This window comes from Protopterus annectens, chromosome 4.part1 (assembly GCF_019279795.1).
Source record: "Protopterus annectens isolate FY-2018-M chromosome 4.part1, PAN1.0, whole genome shotgun sequence".
NCBI classification, from domain to species: Eukaryota; Metazoa; Chordata; order Ceratodontiformes; family Protopteridae; genus Protopterus; species Protopterus annectens.
Window position 1 is genome coordinate 914548713 of NC_056734.1, and position 27684 is coordinate 914576396.

General features: G+C 34.5%; 1 protein-coding gene across 1 annotated transcript in view; it reads left to right on the forward strand.

The window, feature by feature from the left end:
- LOC122801341 (mucin-19-like) overlaps positions 1-27684 on the forward strand; it is a 938154-nt gene that overhangs the window by 416066 nt on the left and 494404 nt on the right. The window contains exon 26 of the mRNA XM_044070881.1: positions 6273-6530. Coding sequence (XP_043926816.1) covers positions 6273-6530 — 258 coding nt within the window. The remainder of the gene's footprint in view (positions 1-6272; positions 6531-27684) is intronic.

Consider the following 27684-nt stretch of genomic DNA (forward strand, 5'->3'; position numbering starts at 1 on the left):
ATGCAAAAACAGGTAAGGCATGCAACATGTGTCAAAAAGCTTATGCAGTATGTTACCAGATCCTGTACATTGTTCTAGCTTTCATTGTCATGCTGATTCTAACAGTGTTCAGCAGTTTTCCCTGACGCTTTGCATCAGAATAAAAATGTGAGTGTGTCATCGTTCATGTTCCCACTGTCTGTATTTGGAAGCACTGATAGACAGATATACTATACACCTGCAGGGATCAATAAGATCTAAATTGTGTCTCTAGAAACACAGTGACTATTCACCCAAATGCTAAATCTGGAAATCAATGCTGGACACACTGCATACAGGCCAGCCCTGAGGTATACGGTGGTACATCCCAAACTGTATCTTGGTTGCCTGGTTTTCTAACAGTGAACTGGGTATTTCAGAAACAGGCTGGTGAACAGATGCAATTGATGCAGAACAGTCTGCTTAGCTTTATCTGAGAGAAGGGAAAATCAAATACAAGCCTGGAGTGTGGTCCCCCAAGTTACAATTCCTGCTTTGAGTTGGGGATTACCAAAGGTATTTAACCTTCATGTAACAGGGCAATTCATAACATGTTACTCACATAAGCAGGTGACATAAGCTTATATATGTTCATTGTACATCATCTGTTGGCACATTTTCTGACAGAGTGTTTCTAGATGTTGTTAAATGTTAATTATCATTCCTTTTTCAGCAAAGAGGCTTATATGCTGCATTAACTTTTGGACTGAAACAGACATAAGGACATGTCAGATTGCCATAAACTACAAAAGTAATTGAATCAGTAATTACACACAAGAAATTATACATCTTTAAACAAAGCAATACGAAAATATTTGTTCAGGAGACAAGTGTCTTATGACGTTTTTTGTTATACAAAATAAATAGCATTCTAATGTTTAACGGAGATGAAAGTCAGCCATTTAAAATCTTAGCAGCAGTAACTAGGATTTGTATCTTTGAGATAACCAAAGCCCAAGTCCAAAATGCCTAATGGCAATTAAACACTAAAATCCGTTTCCAGTAGAAGATAGTCTCTCTATTCATAGGCTTTCAACATAATTCGTCAGTTATTCAAATCTGTTGGTCATTAATATAATAATTAAAAAGACATTTAAATAAAAACATTCAAACATGGTCTATATTCTGTACATGAGGTCCTGTAGTATTACACCTTAAAATCTAATTTATATTGTGAATAATTTCTGACATCAAAATCTAGCCTATTAATTTCAACATGAACAAGAACAGTGACTTATTTTAATGGAGAATTCACATTCTGGTGAAGAACAAATGCTGGATATATACCTTTTCAGTTTTTGTTTACTGATGTCATTAAAATGTCCTTTAGATTGGTCTGAACAGTATGAGATATCTGATCAGTACTCATCTGGTTAGAGGGTCACCTTAAGTCACAAATTTGAATTTTACAATTTCATAACTAGATGTTTCTGTCATTACCCTTAACGTTATTTAGTTGGTCAAAACTATTTACCACATTATTGCAATTAGAAAACACTTGTTGGGGTATGTATCCCTGTATTGTATAGTGGGTCTGCTAAGCATATTTTCACCAGATCAGATAACTTTTGCAGTTCTTGTACTTCTTATGAGATATTTATGCAAACAGATGGAGAAACAGCATATCAGTCTGTTTGTAACTGTGACGCACTAAGACAGTTCATTACATTAAGGATTGTATTTCACAATATGCAGAGGATAGGCACTCATAAAACTAGAGAATAATAAATTTAGTCGCTAATAAAAATAACAATTCACACTACATCTATGGGTAGTTTCATATTCAGGATAAAGCAGAACTTCCTAGTGAAGGAGGGCAGCAAATAAAATATATGACCATTTATAAGTTGGAAAAGGTTTTCTGTATAAGTTATTATGGAGATAAACAACTCCACATGACAAATCCAAAAAAGTAACTGTACATTTATCAGTTGCAATAGTAATTTTAATGGCAGATACATTAAAAACAATAGATTTACAAATGCTAGAAATAGCAAATTGTACATATATAGGCATACATGAAATACAAATCACCATTACAATAAATCAGTTCTTGCTGTAGTAGTCCCATAAAAAAATGATGTATACACTCACAAAAGTAGCGCCCATACGAGTACAGCACAGCTTTTAAATCAGCAGTCCGTTACTATGAAAATGTCTGGGAATGGTGTGAAAAATGCTGAGGTTCAAACAGAATACATTAAGCTCAGTCATAAGGGATGCTGTAAGTCCTTGATGGAAAAAAGTAAGAAAGATTTTCGGGCCAAACTTATACTTTATATTCTTATATACCCTAACTATATCTATGTACTGTCATTATATATCCAACAACTACCTGATCTCCCACATTTTCTGTGGTAGGTACGAAGAGCCTATTACATGTAAGTAACCTATCAATGTACTGCAAACAACGAGGAATGAGAGATTATTCAAAGTTTTCTACAGACCTCTCAAGGTATGTTATAGCTCGGAAAAGCTAATATTCTTTAAAATTTATGTACAGGAAGAAAAATACTTACAGGATGATTCATTAATCAGTACTTGCACTAACATAGTCATAAATGACATAGTTTAATATCCAAATAATAGTTTGGCTTTTGTGTGTCCAGGAGTTTGATATCCTGTAATGTTAGGAACTCATCTGAATTGTACTTAAACACATATATGAAATATTGAGGCCAGCAACAGCTATTTTTCTTTTGTGTCTCTTTGGAATGGAGTTGTGGATCACATTGATAAGTTTATTTTAATAATCACCTTGACAAAAAATATAGAAATTAAATAAGTTTTGGATAAATATCAGTTAGATAAGGAAACAGAAGTGGGCTAACATTTCATGTAAGTAGGACCTGCTTGTTGTATTAAATTCATATGTAAGTGTGTCATAAGTTTTATAGTGTTATAGGTAACAAAATTATTCATTCATTTGATTTATTAATTTTTGGAGGCAGAAAGCATTTAATCATGAAGGTTTAAAGACGACTTAAAATCTATAAGGCAGTTTATGATTCCTGATCATCATCTTTTACTAACAATACTGCATGATACCAGTTAAGTAACTAGTGGTGACTTGCTAATGCATGATGGTTGAAAGGGATGGATAATGCATATTTTATTGGTCCTATATTAGAACTTAATTCATAAAGAATGATATTTTAGAAACTTGAGAAGATTCTAAACATGTTACATTACAGTTTTACCCTTGAGTTTAGTTATCCAGGGATTATGTAATCATAGCTATCTTTTAAAAAAATTCTTTCAAAAATATAACTAGCAAAGGCTGTTTTATAACAGGGAATGCCATGCAGAATTTTGGTATTGATGCAAACATCAAATTACTCTCTTCTATAAAAAACTAAAAAGGATTTAGCTAAGCAAGTTGAGGCATTCACACTTTGCAGTTTATGAGAACTGGAAAAGCAACATACATGATTTTACAATTGTAGGGAAGTAAAATGTAGCATTATATTTGTAAGTAAACAAAAAAAGATAAAGTGGCAACATTTTAAAATTATTTCATTTGATTTACATTTAACCTCACCTTAGCCTTCCCCAAAGATTGTTGAATTAAAACTCTTATGCAGAACAAAGTGAAAATATGGTAGGGATCTCTCCAAATATGTAAAAAATGCTGCAAGACATTTCTAGCACTCAGTTACACATGGCAAGCATGGCCCAATTATTTTGTTATATTCCAGTCATCTGCCTAACTGGAACATACAACTGCAAAGTAACAAATAAATGCATGCTGGAGAAATTGCTCAAAAAGTAGATTTTACACTTTGCATTCCTTTTCTGAATGACTCATCATATAACCTATTCTATTTCATTTTCAATTTTTATAACCTGGCACACTAAACCCCTTTACATATTAATAAAAATACTCCCAAATAAAATTAGTTCACACAACTCATAATATAAGTGATTTTATTTCTTCCTGTAAAATGGTGGTAATGACAGTCGTATGTTACTTCAAATGTCTGAAGTAAGAACATGCTGGAAAAACAAATAGGAATTGTTAAAGAACTTTAAAAGAACCCTAATAAGAATATCGGAAAAGTGTTTAATATTAAAATTGCATCTAATAGGGAGACTATCCCGAGAATAGTTGTGTCTTTTGTTCTTAAGTTGAATTTATCACCAGAAAAAAATGGACTCTTCTCTGTGACAAATGATGGCAAAAAAATGGTGGTCTCAAAGTGATTTAGCTGTAAAAGGACAAAACATGGATGACATGTTTAGTAAAAATTTGTATTTTTTGGTACAAAGAAAATATGCATAGTCATTAAAAAAATATTTTAAAAGCTTGCATGGAGAAGTATGTCCATATTGAAAGTATATACTATTAAGAGTTAAGAATTAAGAGTTACCTGTCTGACCACCAACAATCCGTTGTATGGCATAATGACATATCTCCCCAACTACCTGTCTCCATAGGGGTTCCCCAAGGATCCATCCTTGGACCCCTACTCTTCTCTGTTTACACCAATAATCTAGCCTCTGCCACCAAACATGGCACACTCATACAATACGCAGATGACTCAACCATCATCTGCTCAGCCCTGTCCCTACCAAAACTGCAAAAAGTCACACAGGAAGCCTTTTCCTCTGTTGAAACATGGTTATCAGATGCCCAATTAATACTCAACCCAAACAAAACTAAACTACTCATCTTGCAACCCACAAAACATACTCAAAACAACTCTCATTTTAGCATCACAGCAAAAGACAAAACCACCATATACCCAACTGAACACATCAAATTGCTAGGAGTGGAAATAGACAATAAACTAAAATTTGACATTCACATATCCATGACCATAAAAAAGTCCACAAAAAACTAGGAGAGTTATACAGAAATAAGCAATTTCTCACCAAAGCAACAAAGATTTCAATAGCAATTTCCCACCTTATCTCCACCCTACTTTATACCTCTGCAGTATATACCAACCTAAGGCAATGTGATCTAAACAAGCTAGAGACCTGCTACAACAAAATCACCAAATTCGCCACAGGGGCATCCTACCGTAGTCACCACTGTCTCTCACTTGCTGAACTGGGCTGGCTTGAACTCCCTCACCTCCTTCAGTGGTATCAACTCTCACTCGCCCACAAACTAGTAAACCATCCACTAAATGTCCCATCCCTCCAGAATCTACTCCAACCCTATCGCACCACCAGACCACTACGATCCAGCAACAAAAATGACTTGCAGATCACTAAAGCCAATAACTCTGCTGGTGAAGCACTATTCTCTTGCACCATAGCCAAATTATGGAACTCACTCCCACCCACAATTACCTCTGTACCATCATGCACCCACTTCAAAACTTTACTAAAAGTGCACCTAAAAACATGCTGGCTATGCCCTTGCAACTCCCACTCTAATATCACCCACCCCATCCAACCACTACCTTTCTTTCCACTCCACTAACTACCTTGATTATAGCAAGCTCAGATGCTCATAAGCCTAGTACTTATTATACAGCAGGAACTTCTCATTGTAACATTTGTTAATGTCTGTTATGTACTTCACAAATAAAGATTCTAGTTGTCTACTGATGTACTATGTTCTTCATCTGTAAATATGTTGCAAGTAATGCTTCCACCACTCAACTCCTCACTTGTACCAAGTAATTAAAAAAAAAAAAAAACACAATACTATTTCTTTTTATATTTCGCCTCTATTACTTGTTTTGTTTGATACTTATGTTTTTCTCTATATAATCTATGTATTGAAATGAATCTTTGTATTTTATGTATTGTGTAACATAATCTTTGTATAATCTGTATGTGGAGCTTTTCTCCCCAGGACTCCATTGAAAACGGGTTCTTTGGGCCCAATGGACTATCCTGGTTAAACAACAGCAGCTAAATAAATAAATAAATAAATACTTGCTATGTTAAATTGTTAATCACTGTGATCCAATGTAACTACTGTCTGTTTGTTTTAACTGTGGAGCTTTTCTCCCCGGGCCTCTACTGAAAATGGACCTACTTCCAGTTGGACACTCCCGGTCAACAAATTTAAATAAATAAATAAATAAATAAATAAATACATATTAGTTCCAGTTAGTGGAAGAAGATACATAAACAAGATTATAATAATTTAAATACAAGCTTATTTATTTTCTGTGTTAAAAACTAAATTTGAGGACTCTGTAAAGTGACAAAACAAGGAAAGCAGTAATGTCATTAAAGATGGTTTTGCAATCCATGAATAGATTTACAAGGAGATGTTTCTTATTTTACAGGACCAGCACCAGTAACTAACTTTGTTGTTGTCAATGCTACATCCTCAACAATATACTTATCATGGACTGCAGTACCTGGTGACCAGATTAGTTACAGGATACAGACTGCAGGGCCTTCTAGTTCAAACATCACAACATCTGCAACACGTATCAGCATGACAGGACTTGTTTCTGCATCACAGTACAACTTCAGCATTTTAGCTGTTGCTGCAGACAATTCAACAGTTTCAGACGTAACTTACGTCACTGGATACACATGTAAGTATTTTACCTCAGTTGTCTTAATTAGAAACAGGTAGCTAACTATTATTATATAAAGGCATTATTATATTGTATTCCTTCAGTAAATGCATATGTTGCATTTATTAATATCATTTGTATACTGAGTCATCTAATATAACATTTATGTGCTTTATCATTTTCATAGCATGCATTTTGTGTAAATATTAACCAATAACTTTACTTTAAGATAACATATTTTAACAACAATTTTCCTTATTTTATGTAATAAATCAAGTAGAGATAATAGAAACACACTGTCCCAAAAATTAACATCATCTAGGAGATATCATGCATGAGCTTGTTAAAGTTGTCTTGTTGCATGCTTCTCAATGTCCAGTGCCAGTGCATTAATTAACGCTGGTGAAGTTTGAATTTCTGTTTTGTGCATACTAATTATGATTTCATACTGATAACTGCTGCGGTGATGGTGCTGTGGTAGCGTTGTCACCTCACAGTAAGAGGTTGTCCTGTTCGATTTTCAGCTAGAGCGTCTTCTGTGTGGAGACATGCGTGAATGGGCATACCTTCATTGAAGGTTGTGCGTCAGAGCTGGCAACTCGGCACGTGAAAATCTACTGCCAATCATTAGTGTTCTGGAGTTCCGCTGTGGCGACCCCTAACCAGGAAAAGCCGAAAGACACAACAACAACAACTTAATGTCTTAAGAGAGTTAGTTGTTATTCATTATTCTGCCACTTGAATATTAAGCCTGGAAATTGTAGGTGCTATGCTATAAACACACAGTTAATGTGGAAATGTAATCATGTCTAATAACTGAAATAAGCAGAACTGGTATAACTTTAGCCAAATGAAGGCAAAACACAAAACTCTGCAGCAACACAATATTGACATTTTTTATCCTACAATATACTAGACTTTTTCAGAATAAACAATATACTTAAACATATATATATATATATATATATATATATATATATATATATGTGTGTGTGTGTGTGTGTGTACATATATATATATATATATATGTGTGTGTGTGTGTGTGTGTGTGTGTGTGTGTGTGTGTGTGTGTGTGTGTGTGTGTGTGTAGATATGGATACAGATATATGGTAGAGATATGCATATGATCAGTCATGTTGTGTGCAACTTGACTACATGGACATAAAACCTTTTTTAGAATATGATAAAATACAATAAACATTAAAAAGGTCATTATAATTGATCATTTAAATGCTTTAAAAATAAAAATGTTAAAATAATTTTACTTTTTCTTGCCCAGTCTTTTCTCATTCAAAAACATTTGAAATTGATAGCATCCTTTATACCAGGAAACATATTAGCATGTAATATAATCTGCCATATAGCTGCCCTAATTTGAAATTTATATTTAATGTTTCAGTCCCTATAAACACAGGGTACATGATCAGTGATAGAAAAAAAGTTTTTTTTTATACCTTGACTGACCAATGTATGTCTGTATAAAGTATTTCTGCCTTAATATTTTCTTCCGTTTTAGCAGATCCTTTTTGTTACTCCCTACCAACATAAAAACAGCTGCATTCAATGCATCATGTGATATAAATCACTCCATTGTAGTTATAGTTATAGTGGGTACAATGATAGATGGATTTATTTGATGTGGTAGAAAGGCAAATGACCTTTCCTGGATGTATCTGCACCCTCCATATTGTACTGAAATACACAGACTCCTAATCTCTTGCTGATCAAGTTAAGATCATCTTTGGCAGTGTCATTCTCTAGAGGTGTTTTAAGATGAATGCCCTTTTTATAAGTAAATGACAGTTAGTCTCTTAAGAAGAGAAGTCAATCCTTGAGTTCCCTCAGATGGTGTTCCAGTTTTTCACATTTACTCTTTTGAGTCTGAAATTATATGATGATATTTCCAAACTAGAATAGTTAATGTGCAGGTCGTTACCTGTCTTAACTTTTTTATTCAATCCTTTTTTGTGTAAATTTCTTCAACAATTATTATAATTATGATTATTATTACTAAAGAAATACTATTGTAACCCACCTCACCAAAAATGTTAATACTATGCTGAGCATTATAATTGGTGGTTAAGGGTGATGCCTATATCATTTTGCTCTCTGGGATATTATGTTTCATAAATAAGGCATGGTTTCTCTTTATGTGACTATTCACAAATTTTCATTTCTATTTATTTTACTATCAAATTTCTTCTCAAATACACATCTAAAATAATATCCAAAACCTAAGAGCTTTGCTCGTACTACCTAAGCAAAAGTTATTTAACTCATGAATTAGAATATCACATTTATCAACTAAAAAATATGAAATAAATAATGTTACCACAAATCTTTTATAAAAAATGAACTTTAGAAAACAAAGGCACTTGTATCAATAGAAAAAAATCCATCTCTCTTAACACAAGATTGGAAAAAGACAGGGTAACAGTGGCCCCATTGCTTCACCTCTTACATCCTTGCATAACTCACTATTAAACATACAAAACAAATGTTATCAATAATTCAAGTAAACTATAAATAGTATCAATGAAAGAAGTAGAGCAGAAAATTCATAACTTTCTTATATATGAACACTAGTGTAAAGAGATCTTATGTCTGAAGTAAGTATATTTTTTCATTTCTTTTAAAAGAATAATTTCCCATTTTATCCAAAAAAAAAAAAAACAAGAATCCTTAAGACTGCTGTCAAGTTGTTGAACTATTGGATTAAGTGCTGTATGTAATAATTATCATCATCTTCATCATCATCATCATCATAATAAAAAGATATAGTCCCTCACTTGAGTATGCTGAAGAAAATATTAAGCCTTAGGTGTTCTGTGTATATAAAATCAAACATTTTTTGAATCCAAAAAGACTTAATTGCATGCAGATTGGTGCTGAACTGCGCTGGTGGTGCTGCAGTAGCGTTGTCACCTCATAGTAAGATGTTGTCCTGTTTGATTCTCAGCTAGAGCGTTTTCTGTGTGGAGACATGCATGAATGGGTGTACCTTCATTGAAGGTTGTGCATCAGGGCCGGCAACTCGGCACATAAAAATCTACTGCCAATCATTAGCTGACTGGAGGTCCACTGTGGCGACCCCCAAACCGGGAAATGCTGAAAGACACGACAGACACAACAAGATTGGTGCTTGGTCCTGTCCTTATCAAACTGCTAATTGACATCTTACTGCTCTCCTTTTAATTCTATCTCCTGACTCTCTGCATGCATCATATTTTTCTGTTTGCCTCTCTAATACATCTATTACTGTAAACCTATAACCTGATTCTTGTAAATAATGCTGTACATAGACACAGCCGGCCTTGGGCATAGGCAAACTAGGCAACCGCCTAGGGCACCATACAGGCCGGCCTAGTAAAGGGTGCATTTTGTGTTCATTTATTTAGTTATTTTAATTAATTTACTTTTCTTATTATGCGAACACATAATAATAAAAGTACATTAATTAAAATGAATAAATAAACCATAGGGCACCGGACGAGGGGGAGGGATGAGTGCCCTCCCACTTTTATACCTGAAGTGTGGCCAGGAAGCTTCAACAGCTACAAAAAAAAAAAGAATCTCCGTTCCACTACCTTTAAGGAGAAGTACATGCATGTCATACGCACGTACACCTACACTGATGTAAAGACTGCAGGCGCAATGAGTGCCCGTGTGGGGGACAGGAATGAAAAGCAGCAGGAGTGCCTGAAACAGGTGCGAGACTTAAATGGATGCAATAGTCAAATGTAAATGTTGTAAAACTCGTGAAACGACTTAGGAAATGCAGAGTGCAGCATGATGTGCATGCACCCCATAGCTTGCCGTTCCCTCCCCAAAACTAGCTACATTGGTGTAGAAATGAAAAATGAATGTTTTGTGTTAGAATCCCATCACTTACTGTTTTGATTGTGTCAGTTAAATAACCAGGTGCTGATTACACAGCTCTTCTCCTCTCCGAATGATTTCAAAAGGCATTCCATGACTTTATGCCAAGTGGGTCATTCGAAAATGTAATTAGATCTTGCTGGACAGTGTTGCCTGAACTGGAGCTACAGGTAGTTTTGAGTATCTACAGATAGCGATGTGCAAGGAGGGGATGCTGCTATGGAGCCTTCTTGGTGTAGTGATTGCACTTGCATGTGTGCGTATGTGTGTTTATGAGTATCTACAGATAGCAATGTGCATGGAGGGGATGCTGCTATGGAGCCTTCTTGGTGTAGTGATTGCACTTGCGTATGTGCGTATGTGTCTTTATGTGGTATGGTAGGCAAGAAAGCCAAGTCTAATAATGTGTTAATGCAATGCACCGTCTGCAAACTGTGAGTGTAGGGGGTGTATTCATTTACAGTGAAGCGACCACTCATTACCAGATGTGCTGTCATCAAACAGCACTACATCATAGTCTTTTACTCTTCCAGTTTTGCTTTAGATAATTGCATATTTTGAAAATTCATCAGATTCTGCTTTTTTTATTTTAGTTTTTCTGTCTTCTGCAGGTAGTGATTAAAGCAATGCTTTGTTTTGCCATTTTTCTTGTATAATTACAGTTGAGTTTCAATAGTGAAACATGATAAACTGGTAGCTGAAGACTAGAAGGCGAGGTGTTGGTACTCGTGTATATGGCTGTTCGATTCATGGTGAATAAATACCAGACTACAGTGAGCCTAAGTCAAAAACATGCATCTTAACCTCTGCATATCAAAAATAGCATTTCCATCTAAACAGTTATAGAACAGGGTCGGAAAGATGAGCATATTCTTATTTTTTAAGTTGAAGTTCTTCAGAAAATACGTTCTATGTAAACACTGATGAAGCATCTTTGTGTATGATTAGTTCAGTTGTTAATAATGTATGTACTTTATAAATATAAAACAAAAAACTTCTGACTCTCCACGTTACTTAAACTTTTTATTAACAACAAGAAAGACAAACGGTAAGCACTTTCGCCAGTGCTTCGCTTCTTCAGACAATTTAATATGAAGAGTAGCTACATATTTATAGGGAGGCACAGCCAATAAACAATTGTTTAAAATTAATCAATTGACTGTTGATTTAATCAAAGCAAACCATTTACTAAAAGAAGCTCTTTTTAAGGCTATAGGACAAGCATAAAATAAGCAGAACCACAAGTTTGAAACGTTGAAACATTTGTAATACATTGAAACAAGGCTTACTAGTACTTAAATACATTGTAAAACAATATAAAAACATTTATTTCAGCATATTTCAGCATATGTCATTTGTTTCATATATAGCATTTAGTAGCTCATATATAATATATGCTTATTTAATTACTTCAGCCTTTTCAAGGAATCAAATTTGATATATGGTAAGATGTTAAACATTTTATTCATAGTAAATATATAAATATATAAATAAATAAATAAATATATAAAAATATTGAATATTATAAAATATATACTGAATAATATGTAAGCATAATCAAATAAAGTCAATCTTTATATATCTATCATGTCAAAGAAGACTGCCACTAGCTTTGTTCAAGGTTGTGAAACTTAAACTTAAAAAACCTGTTCCAGATATTAACATTCAAAATATTTAAATTCAAATATATATTAAAAATTCATAAGTATAAATAAATAAATAGAATAAATTAACATATATTATAAATTCATTAGTACCCAAGTCTCTGTGAACACTCAGAATATTAAGTAATGGAAACTGTCTTAAACTATTGAATATAATGTACATAAGATAAAAACAATTGTGTATGTATAAATTTTAAAATTTACAATAAATATATATAAAAATAAAAATAAAAAATTATATATATGGAAATAAATAAATAAGTAAACATGTAAATGTGTGAATATATGAATATAAATATGATATATGGTCCCTTACACTATATCTTATGAAATCATCTTCGATTATTAAGAAAAGATCTTATTGTGATATAATTGTTCAAGCCTGGAGGACAATGGCCTCTAAGCTTAAGAATCCATTTTAATTCATTTAACTCGATCAAATTTATATAGTCACCACCTCTATCTGTGACCTCCACAATTTGCAACACCCTAAATACAAAAAAATGCGATGGGTTAGATATTACATGTTTGGCCAAAGCATTTAATTCATTTTTCTTCTTTATGTCGTATTGATGGTTATATATTCTATTTTTAAGTTTCCTTTTGGTAAGGCCTACATAGAATGCGTTACAGCATTCACACGTAGCCAAATAAATTAATCCAGAAGTATCACATGTAGCTTTAAATCTCGGTTTAAAAATATAGTTAAATTCTGGATGCATAAAATCTTGATGTTTAGTAATAAACTTACAATAATTACAACTGTGGCAAGGGTAGGTTCCTAAAGAATCATTTATAATTTGCATGTCATATATTGTTTTGGGTGTTCTATCACACAGTAGAGATTTTAAATTCCTATTACTCCTATAGGTTATATGAGGAGTGGTACCTACTATTTTCAAAGTAGATTCATCAAGCAATAAGACCTTCCAATTATTGAGTAATATTTTCTTAATATTCATAAAGTCATTGGTGTAGGTCGTAATAAAAGACACTCTCTCCCTATAATTATACATATTACTTTTAAAACTAGATAACTGATGATTATCTTTAAAATCATGTTGTGTCAAATCCTCAGAAGGTAAAACATTATTTCTAACTTCCATTACCAAATCATAATCATACCCTCTTTCTAAAAACATCTCTACCATGTTATGGGCTTCTCTGTATAAATCATCTTTATCAATACATATTTTACTTAATCTGGTAAACTGACTTCTCAGTATACCTTTAAAAGTATGACGCGGATGCATGCTGTCATATTTCAAAATTGTGTTCCTCCAGCATTTTTTCTTAAACAGCGTAGATGTTAATTTCCCTCTCCTGATGTTTAAGCTAACATCCAAAAAATTAACAGAAGAATAAGAGGTTTCAAATGAGAATCTAAGAAACGTGGTTGTTGTTTCTAAATAGGTTTTAAAGTTATAGAACTCATCTGCTGAGCCATCCCATACAATTAAAATGTCATCGACGAAACGCTTATAGAGTAAAACTTTCTGAAATAAAATGTGTTTAAAGACATTATTCAATTCCCAGTGGTGTACAACTAAATTGGCATATGTGTTTGCACAGGGGGTCCCCATGGCCACACCACAAGTTTGTAAATAGAGGTTACCCCCAAATGCAAACACATTGTTACTGAGTACCAATTCTAATAATTGACAAACTAAAATGGTTGTATTCCCACTTATATTCTGACTATGCTGTAATAAATCACGTATAGCTTCTATCCCAGTTTCATCAGGGATTGAAGTAAAGAGGCTTTGTACATCCATTGTAATTAAAAGATGTTTATCTTGCCTAAACACAAAATCCAAAGATTGTAAATAGTCTATAAGCTGATACGTGTCTTTAAGGATTGTAGGGATGGCTTCTACTAAAGGTCTTAAAGTTTTCTCTAAAAAGATTGATATGTTCTCAGTAATCCATTTTGCACCAGATACTATCGGCCTCATCGGTGGTGGTAAAGTCCCCTTGTGCATTTTTGGCAGCCCTTTAATTATAGGTACTACCGGGCTGTCAATAGTAAAAAATTCATATAAAGTATTTGGTATCTGGTAGCACATAAGCATGTCATATAAATCTTCTTTGACAGTTTTAATAATTTGATTAAGTTTACTTTGATCTATTAAAAGATAAGTAGTGTCAGCTTTCAGCATATCATTCATTAAAAAATTATAATCAACAGTATCAAATATGGCTGTGCCTCCCCCTTTGTCTACTGGCCTAAAGGTTAATGAAAAGTCATGACTAAGGTTTCGTAGCGATATCATATTATTGCTTGACATATTAAAAAATGCACATTTCTTTCTTCCATTATAAAAATATCTGTAAAAATCTGTTTCACACAGCTTAACAAAAGAATCTATATGAGCTGGCATAACAGGTATAAAAGAACTTTTCTTCTTATACAGTGGAATATTGGCAGCATTATTGGTAACATTATTCATGTCCTTATTAAAAAACAATTTCAAGCTAACTGAGCGTGCAAATGAGCGTAAATCAATCAGTACATCAGATAGTCTGCTTCCCCGTGAGGGGATGAACGAAAGGCCTTTGTTTAGCAATTCAATGTCACTAGCATTCAAAGCATAGCTCGATAAATTGAAATAAAGCGTGCTTACTGCCTCAGCCTTCTTGGTTGATACACATTCGTCTCGCCGGATAGCTTTCGTTTTCTGCTTTCCCAACTGTTCCTTCTTCCTTTCACAAATGCTGGTTTCCTTATTGGTAAGGGTAAAAAAGGAGTGTTGTCATCAGTACGCCTTTTACTGATAGCTCCTGTGTTGTGTTGTAAAGATTTAGCCGCATTATTGGCTTCTTGATTCGGGAGTGGCGTAGAGACGAGAGATGCACTAGTAACTGAAGCAAAAGTCTCAGGCAGCGTGGTGAATGATTCCTGTGACGTATCTTTGCCGGCACCAAGTTCAGATGCCGGTAAACCAATGGGAGTAGGCTGTGAGGTGCGGTCCAAGGGCGCTAAATTCGGACCAGAGTTCTCTCCTATGGGCTGATTATCAAATCTCCTCGGCCAAATAAACACACAACCTGTGTAAAAATCTCTAAAGTCACGTTGAAGCTTCTTAAGTTTAGTTTGTTGAAGCTTCATAGCGTAGGTATTAACTTGGCTGTACATGTTTTCAAGTTTCCGTGTACAAAAAGGATCAACAAAATTCTTTCTTAGCTCAGAGTTAATATCATTAACTTTAGATAATAGTTCAGTCTCAAGCGGCTCAAAATAATCAATGAGGAGCTGCATGTGTTTATAGCTAGCTTCAATGTTAATGTCTTGCCATTTTTTCAACAGCATCGGGTGCGTATCACCATACGTTGGCATGACAAGTATACGCATCCCTCTCGGAATCAATTTGTAATGAAGGCACGCCTCTAGGTGCTTGCGTTGCCATATCATCCTTTGCAATTTATACAGTTCATTCTCAAGCATTTTCATGTTTGAGTTAAAAAGTTCAATATTAGCAATATCTGTATCTGTCGTATTTGAAACGGGAACATTCAGGTCCAGAGCCAATAAAGGATTCGACTTACATGAAGTTATAGCAGTCCATTGCTGGTCATTAGTTAGTCGCCTCGGTTCCGGATTATAATCCAGTTCAAGTTCCATATTAGCCATAATGTGTGCAGTGGAGATCCGAAAAACGCCAAACAGATAAAAAACAAGACAGATCTCTAACTGCTAAGGAGTCAGTAGTTAAATCCAACGATAAATATAAAACAAAAAACTTCTGACTCTCCACGTTACTTAAACTTTTTATTAACAACAAGAAAGACAAACGGTAAGCGCTTTCGCGTATATCGCTTCTTCAGACAATTTAATATGAAGAGTAGCTACATATTTATAGGGAGGCACAGCCAATAAACAATTGTTTAAAATTAATCAATTGACTGTTGATTTAATCAAAGCAAACCATTTACTAAAAGAAGCTCTTTTTAAGGCTATAGGACAAGCATAAAATAAGCAGAACCACAAGTTTGAAACGTTGAAACATTTGTAATACATTGAAACAAGGCTTACTAGTATTTAAATACATTGTAAAACAATATAAAAACATTTATTTCAGCATATTTCAGCATATGTCATTTGTTTCATATATAGCATTTAGTAGCTCATATATAATATATGCTTATTTAATTACTTCAGCCTTTTCAAGGAATCAAATTTGATATATGGTAAGATGTTAAACATTTTATTCATAATAAATATATAAATATATAAATAAATAAATAAATATATAAAAATATTGAATATTATAAAATATATACTGAATAATATGTAAGCATAATCAAATAAAGTCAATCTTTATATATCTATCATGTCAAAGAAGACTGCCACTAGCTTTGTTCAAGGTTGTGAAACTTAAACTTAAAAAACCTGTTCCAGATATTAACATTCAAAATATTTAAATTCAAATATATATTAAAAATTCATAAGTATAAATAAATAAATAGAATAAATTAACATATATTATAAATTCATTAGTACCCAAGTCTCTGTGAACACTCAGAATATTAAGTAATAATGTATGTACTTTAGTTATAGCTTTATGATGAAACAAATGGAAGTCTAAGATGAGCAACATCAAATCTGAGAACAAAGATAATAGTAATATTCCTATATCATAGCAGCTGAGTCTGAAAATTCTCCAGTGAAATCAGCACTTTACACCAGTTAAGAAATAGTAGTAATAACTAACAAAATCAATATGAAGTTGACACTTAGATGCATGTGTTCGAGATGGTTAACTGAAATGTATAAAATCTAACTGGTTGTTTGGAACACATTAAATGTAGCAAGACTGTTGATTCAGCACATCTAAAGATAAATGTGGCACCCACACTTAATTGTGTGCCTGGGAACCCTCAATATCTGCAGGTGATAACTGTATTTGTTTTAATGAAATATTCTCTGATTTAATGGGTGTGCCTTCTTTGAAGCTTGGGTGTCGGGCTGGCACCTCAGCACCGAAAAAATCTACTGCCAATCATAAGCGGACTGGCGTTCCACTGTGGTGACCCCTAACCATGAAAAGCCAAAAGACATTACTTTCTCTGATTTACAAGGGGTACTTGATTATACAGACAAATTTTATTTTCACGGTCTGTATCAAAAACATTGTGCTACATTGGCAAGTCTTCCCTCCAGCAATTAAGATCATCCTCTATTCTCTCTCTTTATATGATGATATTTTGGTATACAAAGAAAATTCTTTTGGCATTGCCTCTTGTCTTATTGTGCAATTCGTGTGTGTACTGTTACAAGTTTGGTTAGATGCCCATTTACAGAGGAGAGCTATAGAGAAAAGCTTCAACAGTCATGGTGATTTAAAAGTGGATGTGAATGCCAGTAAGTTAAGCACTTTTAAGAAACCCAAACTGTGCAAAAGAATACCAATAGAAATGATCAAATCTGATACAAATACCAACTATTTTTATGAAACTACAACAGTGATCAGATGGAGTAGCAATTATCGTTGCATGAGACATAAAACCAAATTTCTTCCAGCTTGACTGGACATGTAAGTTATTTACATATATGGGTAAAGGGGAATTAAATTAAATGATAGTTATTCACAACAATGTTGACCTTCTTTTTCCTTTACTCAGCTCTAAGTGGGTGATGTTTGGTCTAGTGCCCCACCCCTCTTCCTCATCTCGATGATCCTAGTCTTCTTTAACTTGTAAATGTACTGTAGGGTGTAGTCATAGGGTAATATATTCCCAGTCCAGCCTCAGTTGGTAATGCAAGGCTGCAGCATAGGGGAAATATCACCAAACATAGCATTACCTACCTTTGACTGTTTTGTTTCATGTGTTAGAAATCAGGCATAATTAAATAGTTCCCTCTACACATGCTTCCCAAGTTGATATATTCAGGAAGTATTTCCAGCCTTCTGAAGTGACTTCCTTTTCATTTTACCACAGTTGTCTGGCTCACTGGTTTGTAGTTTCCCTTCTCTTTCTGCAGGCCTGTCTTTTGAAGGTAAATCCAGTCTTTTCTTCAACAGTAAAGAGTCACCATCTAATCGTGGCCATCTTATTCAAGTGATCAGAAATGGGGTTCACTAATTTTCCTCTTCATTCATTTTAAAATTCTAGAATCCCCAATATGGCCCAGATATTTTGTCCAAACTGTCAATCTTTCACCACCACCATTGTAGAACCAGCTACTCTTTAATCATTTTTATAATTGTTGCTCAAATCAGAAGTAGCTGTTCATTATGTCTGCCTTTTCTGTAGTGGTCTAGCTTCAAATTGATTCCCATTTGTCTAAATTCAGTACCTTTTTGATGGCTTATGTTCACTGTTTCTGCACCTGTAACATGATTTTTCTTTCCTTTCATCTTGGTGGTTGTTACTGTTTCCTCACATCAGGCTTTTGCTTTTTTGATATCTGCCTCCCTCTACTTTAGCTGACTTAATTCTGTATCTCTCTTCGAGTTTTTCCTGAATGCCAGTGTGCACTCCTTGATATTTTCTGTTAATTCTAACAAAAGTAGTCTTTCCATTTTTGTTTCTGTAGGTTTGCCACCTGCAGTGGTATGCATTCTGTGTGTTTGTGGTTCTGATTCTTCTTCAGTGTTTCTCCTTCTAGTTTATGTAATAGAACCTTACTATAAGTCACTTTTTTATATTGCCAAATTTTACTCACTTAAAATCCAGTCCTTTGGATTTTTGTGTAACTCGGTTGTAATACAGTTATGCATTATGAATATTATGATATGGTGATTAGTTTCCCTGTATAAGTACATCATCTGCAACTCACAGGACACATTCAAGCTCTTCCTATCAGGTGTTACAATAACAGGACATACTCTTGATAACTGTAGTGCCAAAAGCAGATATCTTTTTTTTTTCTTGTTTGAAAAATTTTTATTAGTTTTACCATAATAAAAATAATTATAAATAACAATTGAAACATAAGTGATGAAGAAAGTTTACTGCTGCTCATGCTAAGTCTGTTTTCAAAGTGCAAATAGCTGTTTTTTGTTTATCAAATGGCACACTGTATTGTAGAATCTGAAAGCAGTGTTGGTAGCATAATTGTGTTTGGTGCAGAGGGCTGTGGATTCTAGTCCCACACCATGGAAATGGAGTGCTGATATTGTAGTACCCATATGATTGTTTGCATTATAAGGGGGAAAGGGGTTCTACACTCCTGAGTATGTCCTCCTTTGTATGAGATACATAGTAACTATGAACTTGTTGGTTTATTTCCTATTGCAATATAACTAACTTTTCAATTTTTTTAATGTAATATAGGCAATTAATTATTCAAGGGCAACAGGCACAGAATTTATAGATAAACATTAAAATGTAAAGTTGTTTGTCAGTAGCAACCTCTTCATTAGTTACAGATGTCTTTAATGTAGAATTATTCAGATGGTTTTACTTCTGCAGAGATTGTGCAATTCGAGTGATATTGGTGGATTGTAATTACAAAAGTTTTGAGTGGCTTTTTAATCCTTGAAATTTTCTGAAATGGGTAGTTATTGGTTCATACATTTTGTTTCATTACTTATTAAAAGAATGTTTAAAACTACAAATTGAAAACCCATTCTAGCAAGCGGTGCTATATTATACAAGGAATATAATTTAATACAGTCAGGAAGATGAATCAAAAAACAAATACATGTATGCATGGCCCTAAAAAATGTGTGCAAGTAGTCTGTTTTGAAAACAGCCAAAGGTAATCCTCCACTGGCCAGATGCATTTTCTATGAATCTGGGTTTTCATGCTATTTTAATGAATGTGAGTTTTGCTGTTTCAATGAGTATTAGTTTCAAGGGTAGAGAAGTTTAGTGCTCGTGCTAAATCTGTATTCATTGTGAGACTGCATTGTTTGTTTAGCAAATGGCTATCTGTGTTTGTGTTACTTTATTCCAATATCTGTAAACATTGTGGAAGTAAATAGGAAAACAGTATGCACACTGATAGATTTGAGCAGTGTGTATGGTAACTGGTGAGAAATAGCCAAGTAATGGAACACACTGGATTGGCTGGGGAAGGGGTGCTGCTGGAGGGTAGGGGTTGCTGCAAGAGGGGTTGCTCTGGGTTGGCAGTCTGTTACCCTGCCTAGGACCCTATTTGACTATGATCCAGTTCTGGTATTTAAAGCAGGAAGTAAGTACACAAAGGTAGTTGCAGTTTAACTACATTACAAGGTATCTTTTTCTTCTTATGCATTTAAATGATTTAAGGAAATTACTGTAGTGGCTTTCTTGGGGAGTGACCTACCTGTGGGTGTGGCTCAAATAGGGTTGTTTTGTGAGTATGTTGTAGGTAGGGCATAAGGGGGCGCCGGAGCAGTACTTTGCCTAGGGTGCCATTTCAGCTAAGGCCAGCCCTGTACATAGACTTATTGCTAAAACCTGTATATATTTCTACATGTGAACTTGTTATTGCTGTTCTATAGTAACAGTATGCAGCTTGTGCACAACTCTGTAAAATTGTGACTTCTTATTTTTTATGTATAACAACTTCATATTTTTCCCTTGTAAATATATCTCTGTTTTTATATTGTGAAATGTATCTGGAGCTTTTCTCCTCGAGTCTCCACTGAAAAAAGGGCCCTGGCTCAGTTGGACCAACCCTGTTAACAAATGACAATAAAGAAATAAATAAATAAATACATATTTGAGTAAGTCATACAAAATATATTCAGTGTATTTCAATGTATTCATCAGTAATTTGTAGGCATGTAGTAAAAAAACTCCTAGTGACATTTTCATTACAGACATTAAAAGTTTCTCTCTCTCTAACAAGCATCATGGAATGTTTACAAAGTTGATAATATATGGGGGCTAAAATTGAACAGTTTGCTTAAACCTTTATGGTCAAATACAGTCATCTTTAATACAAAATTCAGGATTAGTTTCTTAATAAAAAAATATTTACTGGGTTTGCCCTTTTGTTGTGAAAGAATGAAAAGCCAAGCTTGAATGAAACAGTCAGGGCATTAGAAAAAGGTTCATTATAGGAACTAAAAATGAACTCTTTACTAGTTGAAGTACATGACTGACTTAAATTGGTTAGGATTGCCTGCATCCCTTGTTTCAGGCCTCTTCCTCTCAAACTGTGATTGAAATTCACATATTGGTGACTCCTGACGAAATTCATTGTCTCTTAAAAATACACACAGATGTAGAATTTATCCACCCAATTTCTAAAAAGAAGTTTGTTTTCCAAACGTTTGCTACTTGTCCCACTGGAAATGTAGTTCAACTTGCCAGCTGTGAGAAATGTTCAGCCTTCTACAAAAGTAAAATGAATAATAAGGTATACGATAGGATAGGATAGCATCGCATATGTCGGAGATATTGTAGAAAACTAGATATAAATCATTTATATAAGCATATTCAGTTTTATGGAAATTAGCATTCCTTCAAGTTTAGAGTACTACAACAGATTTGAATCATAGGGGTGTGATATTGTTACTGTTACAGAAGCAGTGTAATATAGATGGATAAATTATTTTAGGGCAGACGCGTCACCTGACTTAAATACAATAAACAGTATTAAGCCTATACTTAAGTTAAAACATTCTATTATTTAATGCTGTATGAGAACTTTTATACTGTTTATATAATATTGTTTTTATGTCCTATGTGGTATTGGTAATTAAAGGGTTACTTTATATTGAACTAATTAGATTTAATTGCTAGGCTGGTGTGATTTCAAATTTTTATATAAAATGCTGAACTGACATTTTAAACTGTTGCATTGAGAAAAAGTCTTTTACTCTAAAGCTTTGCAGTGTTGTAGTGTTGCAGTTTATTGAATAAATTTATTATTTTGTGAGATGGTTGGTCTTTTTCCTTTATTGTGTTTTTGTCTGTTATAAATACGTTGATTATACTTTCTGAAATCTGTTGATGTAACTGCCATCGCACAGCCCTGTCAGACCTCCTGCATCCTGTTTCCTTTGCTATTTTGGCATAATTCCAGATGCTGTCTAGGGTGTTACTACCTCCCTTTATTCTTCTTACCTTCATCGAACACCCACTTCATAACCAGCCAGACTATATAAATAAACATACATGTAGCATCCACACTTCTCTTACCTCATTCTTAAATTCTACTTCCACCCCTAGCTTTCACCTTCCTAAATTCCATAGGCAATCTCACCTCACCTATGCCTTACCCTCTCATAAAAAAATGAAACAACTAACCCTTCTTAAAAGCAACTTCACATACAAACCAAATACTCCGACCTTACAAGACGGTGACATCCACCCCAACCCTGGCCCTACACATCCCTCCACAAAAGTATCTAGGCCTAACTTCAATAACACCCTTCTCATAGGACATCTAAATATAGTGTAAAAAACAAAGTACCCTACTTACATGCCCTCTTAGACACTCACCACTTTGATATTCTGTGCCTCTCAGAGACTTGGCTAAAGCCAGCCACCAAAGACATTGAGATTATTCCCCAAGGCTATAATTTATATAGACTTGATCGTTCTAAACGTAAAGGTGGTGGAGTGGCAATTCTCTTTAAGAACCATCTTAACATCTCCACCCTCCCAGCCTGTCCAACCCAGGATGTTAGAGCTGAAGCCATCATCACTAAACTCCAATTAAATGCACAAAAAGCCCTTTACATCATCTGCATGTATATACCACCAGGCAACAATATACCCATCTTAGAAGGCTTTCTCAGTTGGGTTTCCACTAACTACCCCCAAGAAACTATAATTCTGGGTGACTTTAATATAGACTGGAATACTATTAATAGTGAAAACCCCACCTGTCATATAAACCTACATGGTTTTACTCAATCTATTACCACTACAACAAGGCTTAATAAACAAAGTAAGAAACATCTTAGACTGGATACTCATAAACAAAGCCAATGTCTCATACAAAGTAGGAACAATGCCCGATGACCTTAGTGACCACTGCCTAACCTTTATCTCTAGAGAAAAGACTGACTATCAAAACCTCCCTAACACTAGAATAATACGCTCTACCAAACACTTTAAAACTGACTCATTTCAAAATGATCTCAAAACTTGCAACTGGAACCTCTTGAAATCACTTCCTCTTAATGAAGCAGTATCATTCTTCAACTCAACCTTCCTTTCCATTTTGAATAAACATGCCCCTGAACGCTCTATTAGAATGAAGTCTAATATAGCCCCATGGCTCTCTAAGGAAACAAAGAAATTAATTCATACTAAAAATAAAATTTGGGCCAAATGGAGATACCATAGAAACAGCTCTGATTTTCTTCACTTTTGCCAACTTAGGAATCTTACAAAAAGCTATAATCTCTGACAAAAACTATTACTGTGAACTTCAAGAAACCCATTTTAATAAACCCAAACAATTCTGGTCTTCTATCAACAAACTCCTTTCACCTGGAACATCAAAACTCCCTCCTTTAAAGCAGACCCAGATACCCTAACCATACTGCAAACACTTTTAATTCCTTTTTATAGAAACCATTCAATCTCTTGCTAGACAACTGAACACCAATAACTTTTACCCTCCAAATAATCTAATTGACTCTCCCACAACTTCACTCTTCATCCTATCTCTACCTCTTTCATCTACAAGCTTATTCTCAAACTGAAACCCTGCACCCCTCTGCTGACAAACTCCTTCTCTCTTTCTTCAAAGGCTGCTAAACAGATTGCATACCCAATATCTATACTCATTAATAGGACAATCCAAGAGGGAACCATACCAGATATATGGAAAGTCTCTCACATTATCCCACTACACAAAGGTGGTAGCTCTATTGATTACACTAACTATAGACCTATTGCTCTTCTCTCACCTCTAGCTAAGATAATGGAGAAATGTATCCATCAGCAACTTGTTCAGTATCTCTCTTTACACAACATTATAGCCAACTGTCAACATGGCTTTAGACCTCACCATAGCACCTCCACTGCCCTCCTTTCCTTTGTTGATACTATTAACAACTATCCAATCTTTTCTCCTCTGCTCTCTTCATTGACCTCTCTAAAGCTTTTGACATGGTGAACCACTCTTCCCTCATTAATATCCTTCAATCCTCTCTTTTGATAACCTGGCTATTAAATGGTTTACTTCTTATCTAAGCAACAGACAACAAGCCGTTCTTTGGGACAACCATATCTCTTCCTTATTGCCTGTGTCTATTGGAGTACCACAGGGCTCCATTCTTGGGCCACTTCTCTTCTCCCTTTACATAAACGATCTTAACACTGTAATCCCTCAAGCTACCTGCATCCAATACGCTGACTCCGACTATTATTTGTTCAGCATCTACCTCCTCAGAGCTACTCTCACTAACTCAAACTACCTTCAACACTGTAGAAACCTGGTTTACTAGACAGTACCTCCTCCTCAATGCTAAAAAAACTAAAGTGCTCCTTTTCACTCCTACCACTCGAGCCTCCCCATTAAACTTCAACATCTTGTCAAATGACACCACTGTCATCTCTCCTGACCTGACAACAAAACTACTAGGAGTAACCATTGATAACAATCTCACTTTTGATCAACATACCAACAACATCATCAAAACAGTTAACAAAAATAGGATCATTATAAGCCATTTCTCACACCTACTACCAGGGCTACTATCCATCTGATATCTACTCATCACCTATTTTCACTAACCTTAAGAAGGCTAACCTAAATAAACTAGCAGTTTGTTACAATAGCATTGCCCGAACACATCACTGTCATAACCTAAAACTCCTAGGCTGGCTAGAGCTACAAAACTGTCTTATGATCTCACAACTTACCATTGCCCACAAGATACTTTACCAACCTGATAACACCCCTATACTCTCTAAACTTTTAATCCCTTATAGCAATCTTACCTCCCTTCGATCTTCTTCTAAACTCAGGACCAAATCTGTAAAATCTCATAACTTAGCTGGTGACTCTCTGTTCACCAATACTGTAGGTAGGACATGGAATCTGCTACCCACAGATATTACTCTAATCACCTCCTTACCACTCTTCAAACAAAAAATCAAACTGTACTTCCAAAATCACTGGCTTTGTTCCTATAGGACTCCTGACTAACCTTTTTCATCCCCCCTACTCCACCTCAACTATATACTGTCTTATTAGCTACACACTTTTTTTCTTGCCCTGTTGCTCTCCTCTTATGCTCTGACTCACTCCTCCTTTCTCTCCCCTGCCCTCATTACCATTTTCTTTTTTCTTCCCCTTCTAGACTTTTGTTTTTCTCTCTTCTCCTCTCTTGAATTCTACATTAATCCCTTCTAATTCTCTTGTTATACTTCTTTCTCTCCGGATTATTGAAACTAACTGCTAATCTTTAGCATTTTAATTGTGATGCTACTACTGAACTAGTGTATTTTTGTGTGTGCCTTAAGTATTTGTTGTTCTTATTACTAAATGTATATTCTTATTGTACTTACATTTTTATTAATATGTCTTGTAGTGTAGTTTTATGTATGGAGGGCCACTACTGAAAATGGACATATATCCAGCTAGACTAGCCCGGTAAACAAATGTAAAATAAATAAAATAAATAAATTACGTGAAATGTAGTCTCCATTCTCTGATTTTGGATGGAGTGGAGGGAAATGGCAATATCAGTGGTGTATGTAGCCTGATTCTGAGAAATATTGTTTTAATATGACAATCTATAGAAATAAAGACAGCTTCATACAGTGCCAAATTAAGGGTGGATAGATTTTTTGATTTTATCATCTAACTGCTGGAGTTCAGTCTGTTAATTATTATAGCAATAACCCATGGCTGGGTGTGGGTAATGCTGGATTTGCCCACGGTTGGCTTTGTTTGGTCACTCGGGCTTCACCCTCGTGACCAAACCATGCCAACCATGGGTAAATCCAGCATTACCCACACCCAGCCATGGGTTATTGCTACTATACAATAGTGTTAGTTTGTTTTGTGTTTTCTTTGTGTTGTTATTTAGGTTTTTGTTTGCTTTACTTTGTATTCTTCCACTTTTTGTGAGATAAAGTAGTCCATACTTTCAGTTTGTGTTTATTGTTTATTTCTGTTTTAATTTAAATACAAGTTATTATTAATTTTTCAAGAGATGTTAGGAAATAATTATATAAGTAGATATAGTTTTGAAGCTTTTGGTATGTCTTCATGTTTTAGTTTCTTTTATATTTCGTTATTGGTTCTGAGTTGATGGTTGTCTATGCTCATATGTTGGCTTGAGTTCTTGTTAGTGTAGTACCTGTAAAGATTGTGTTTATACTGAGTTTTATGTTTATATATATGATCCTCTCTCTCTCTCTCTATATATATATATATATATACATATATATATATATATATATATATATATATATATATATATATATATATACATATATATATAATATAATATAATATAATAGATATATATTATATATATATATTATATGGTTTTAGTATAAATGTAGTTACTTATTTTGTTGGGTTTCTATGTTGTAGATGTTGATTGTTCCATAGTTTATAATTTGTTGTTTGTCTTGTGGCTTTTCTGGTTCATTTTCCAGGTATGGATGTTCTGTGTTATGGAGTTTCATTTTTTTTTCTTGGTCAGTTACCTGTTGTATTATTGATATTATCTTCATGTATTGGATTTTTTGGTGTTTCTTGTTGTGTTCCAGATATTATTTTTCCCCATGTTTAAAATTAATCTACTGAAGGTTGGTAACAGGATCGTAGTGACGTTCATAGGCTGATTGGTTCATAGGTAGGTACTAGGCTATCTGCCCGAAGGCATTTATAAGCCTAGCTGGAATGTGTTGGCTTTCACCGCCCCCTTAGATTATTTCTCTGTGCCTCTGTCCAGCAGAGCCATTGACGTGATCTCTGGGGTAAACTTTCTGTTTCCCATCCACTCGTCAAGGTTTCTCTTGAAGAGGGTTAGCAAGGAGCTCTGCCTAATGTAGATTGAAATCGTGTTCCACAGCATGGGAAGTCACTGGGACAGGAATCTATCCCTACAGCAAGTCCTATTTATTGTTGTGGTGAGGTTTATGTCCTGTCACAGACATTATTTGTCTTGCTTCCATCCCTGATTGTGACAGTAATGTTACCGTTGTTGCTTTTAAGGAGTGGTTTGTGTATCTCTTTGATAGGCTTGCTTGTTTGCAGATTTCTATTAACATGTTTGAAAGATAATTTATTCTCATCGGTTCATTGGTTGTGTTGAGTACCATGGTTCCATTTTGTCAAGTACATGTTGTGGATGTCTTTTTGGGTGGAGGAACAGTTCTTTTGTATTAAGTGGCCTTTTTTGTAAGGATTTTTTGAAACTTTTTACAGGACATAAAGGATCTGTGTGGTTTTCAAACATGAATCCTCTTAGCAAATGTTTTGCAGCATCATCATGTTCTTTGTGTTTTTTTTGCATGTCCGTTAAAATTTTTTGTTACATATTCTGTGCCATCTGTATCTTTCTTTATTGTAAAACTTTCTTTTGTGAGGGATCGTACTCCTTCCTTTCCACGTCGTGCGAAGTGTAGCTGTATATCAAACCAGACATTTCTTACAAGTCCGTCTACTGTGTTTGCGGAAAGTACTTGGATGTTTCTCAGTTGTGTTATTTTTTGTATTTTGAGTGAGTGGTGGTGTTCTGCTGTATTTTTTCTTTGTCTTCTGTAATTTT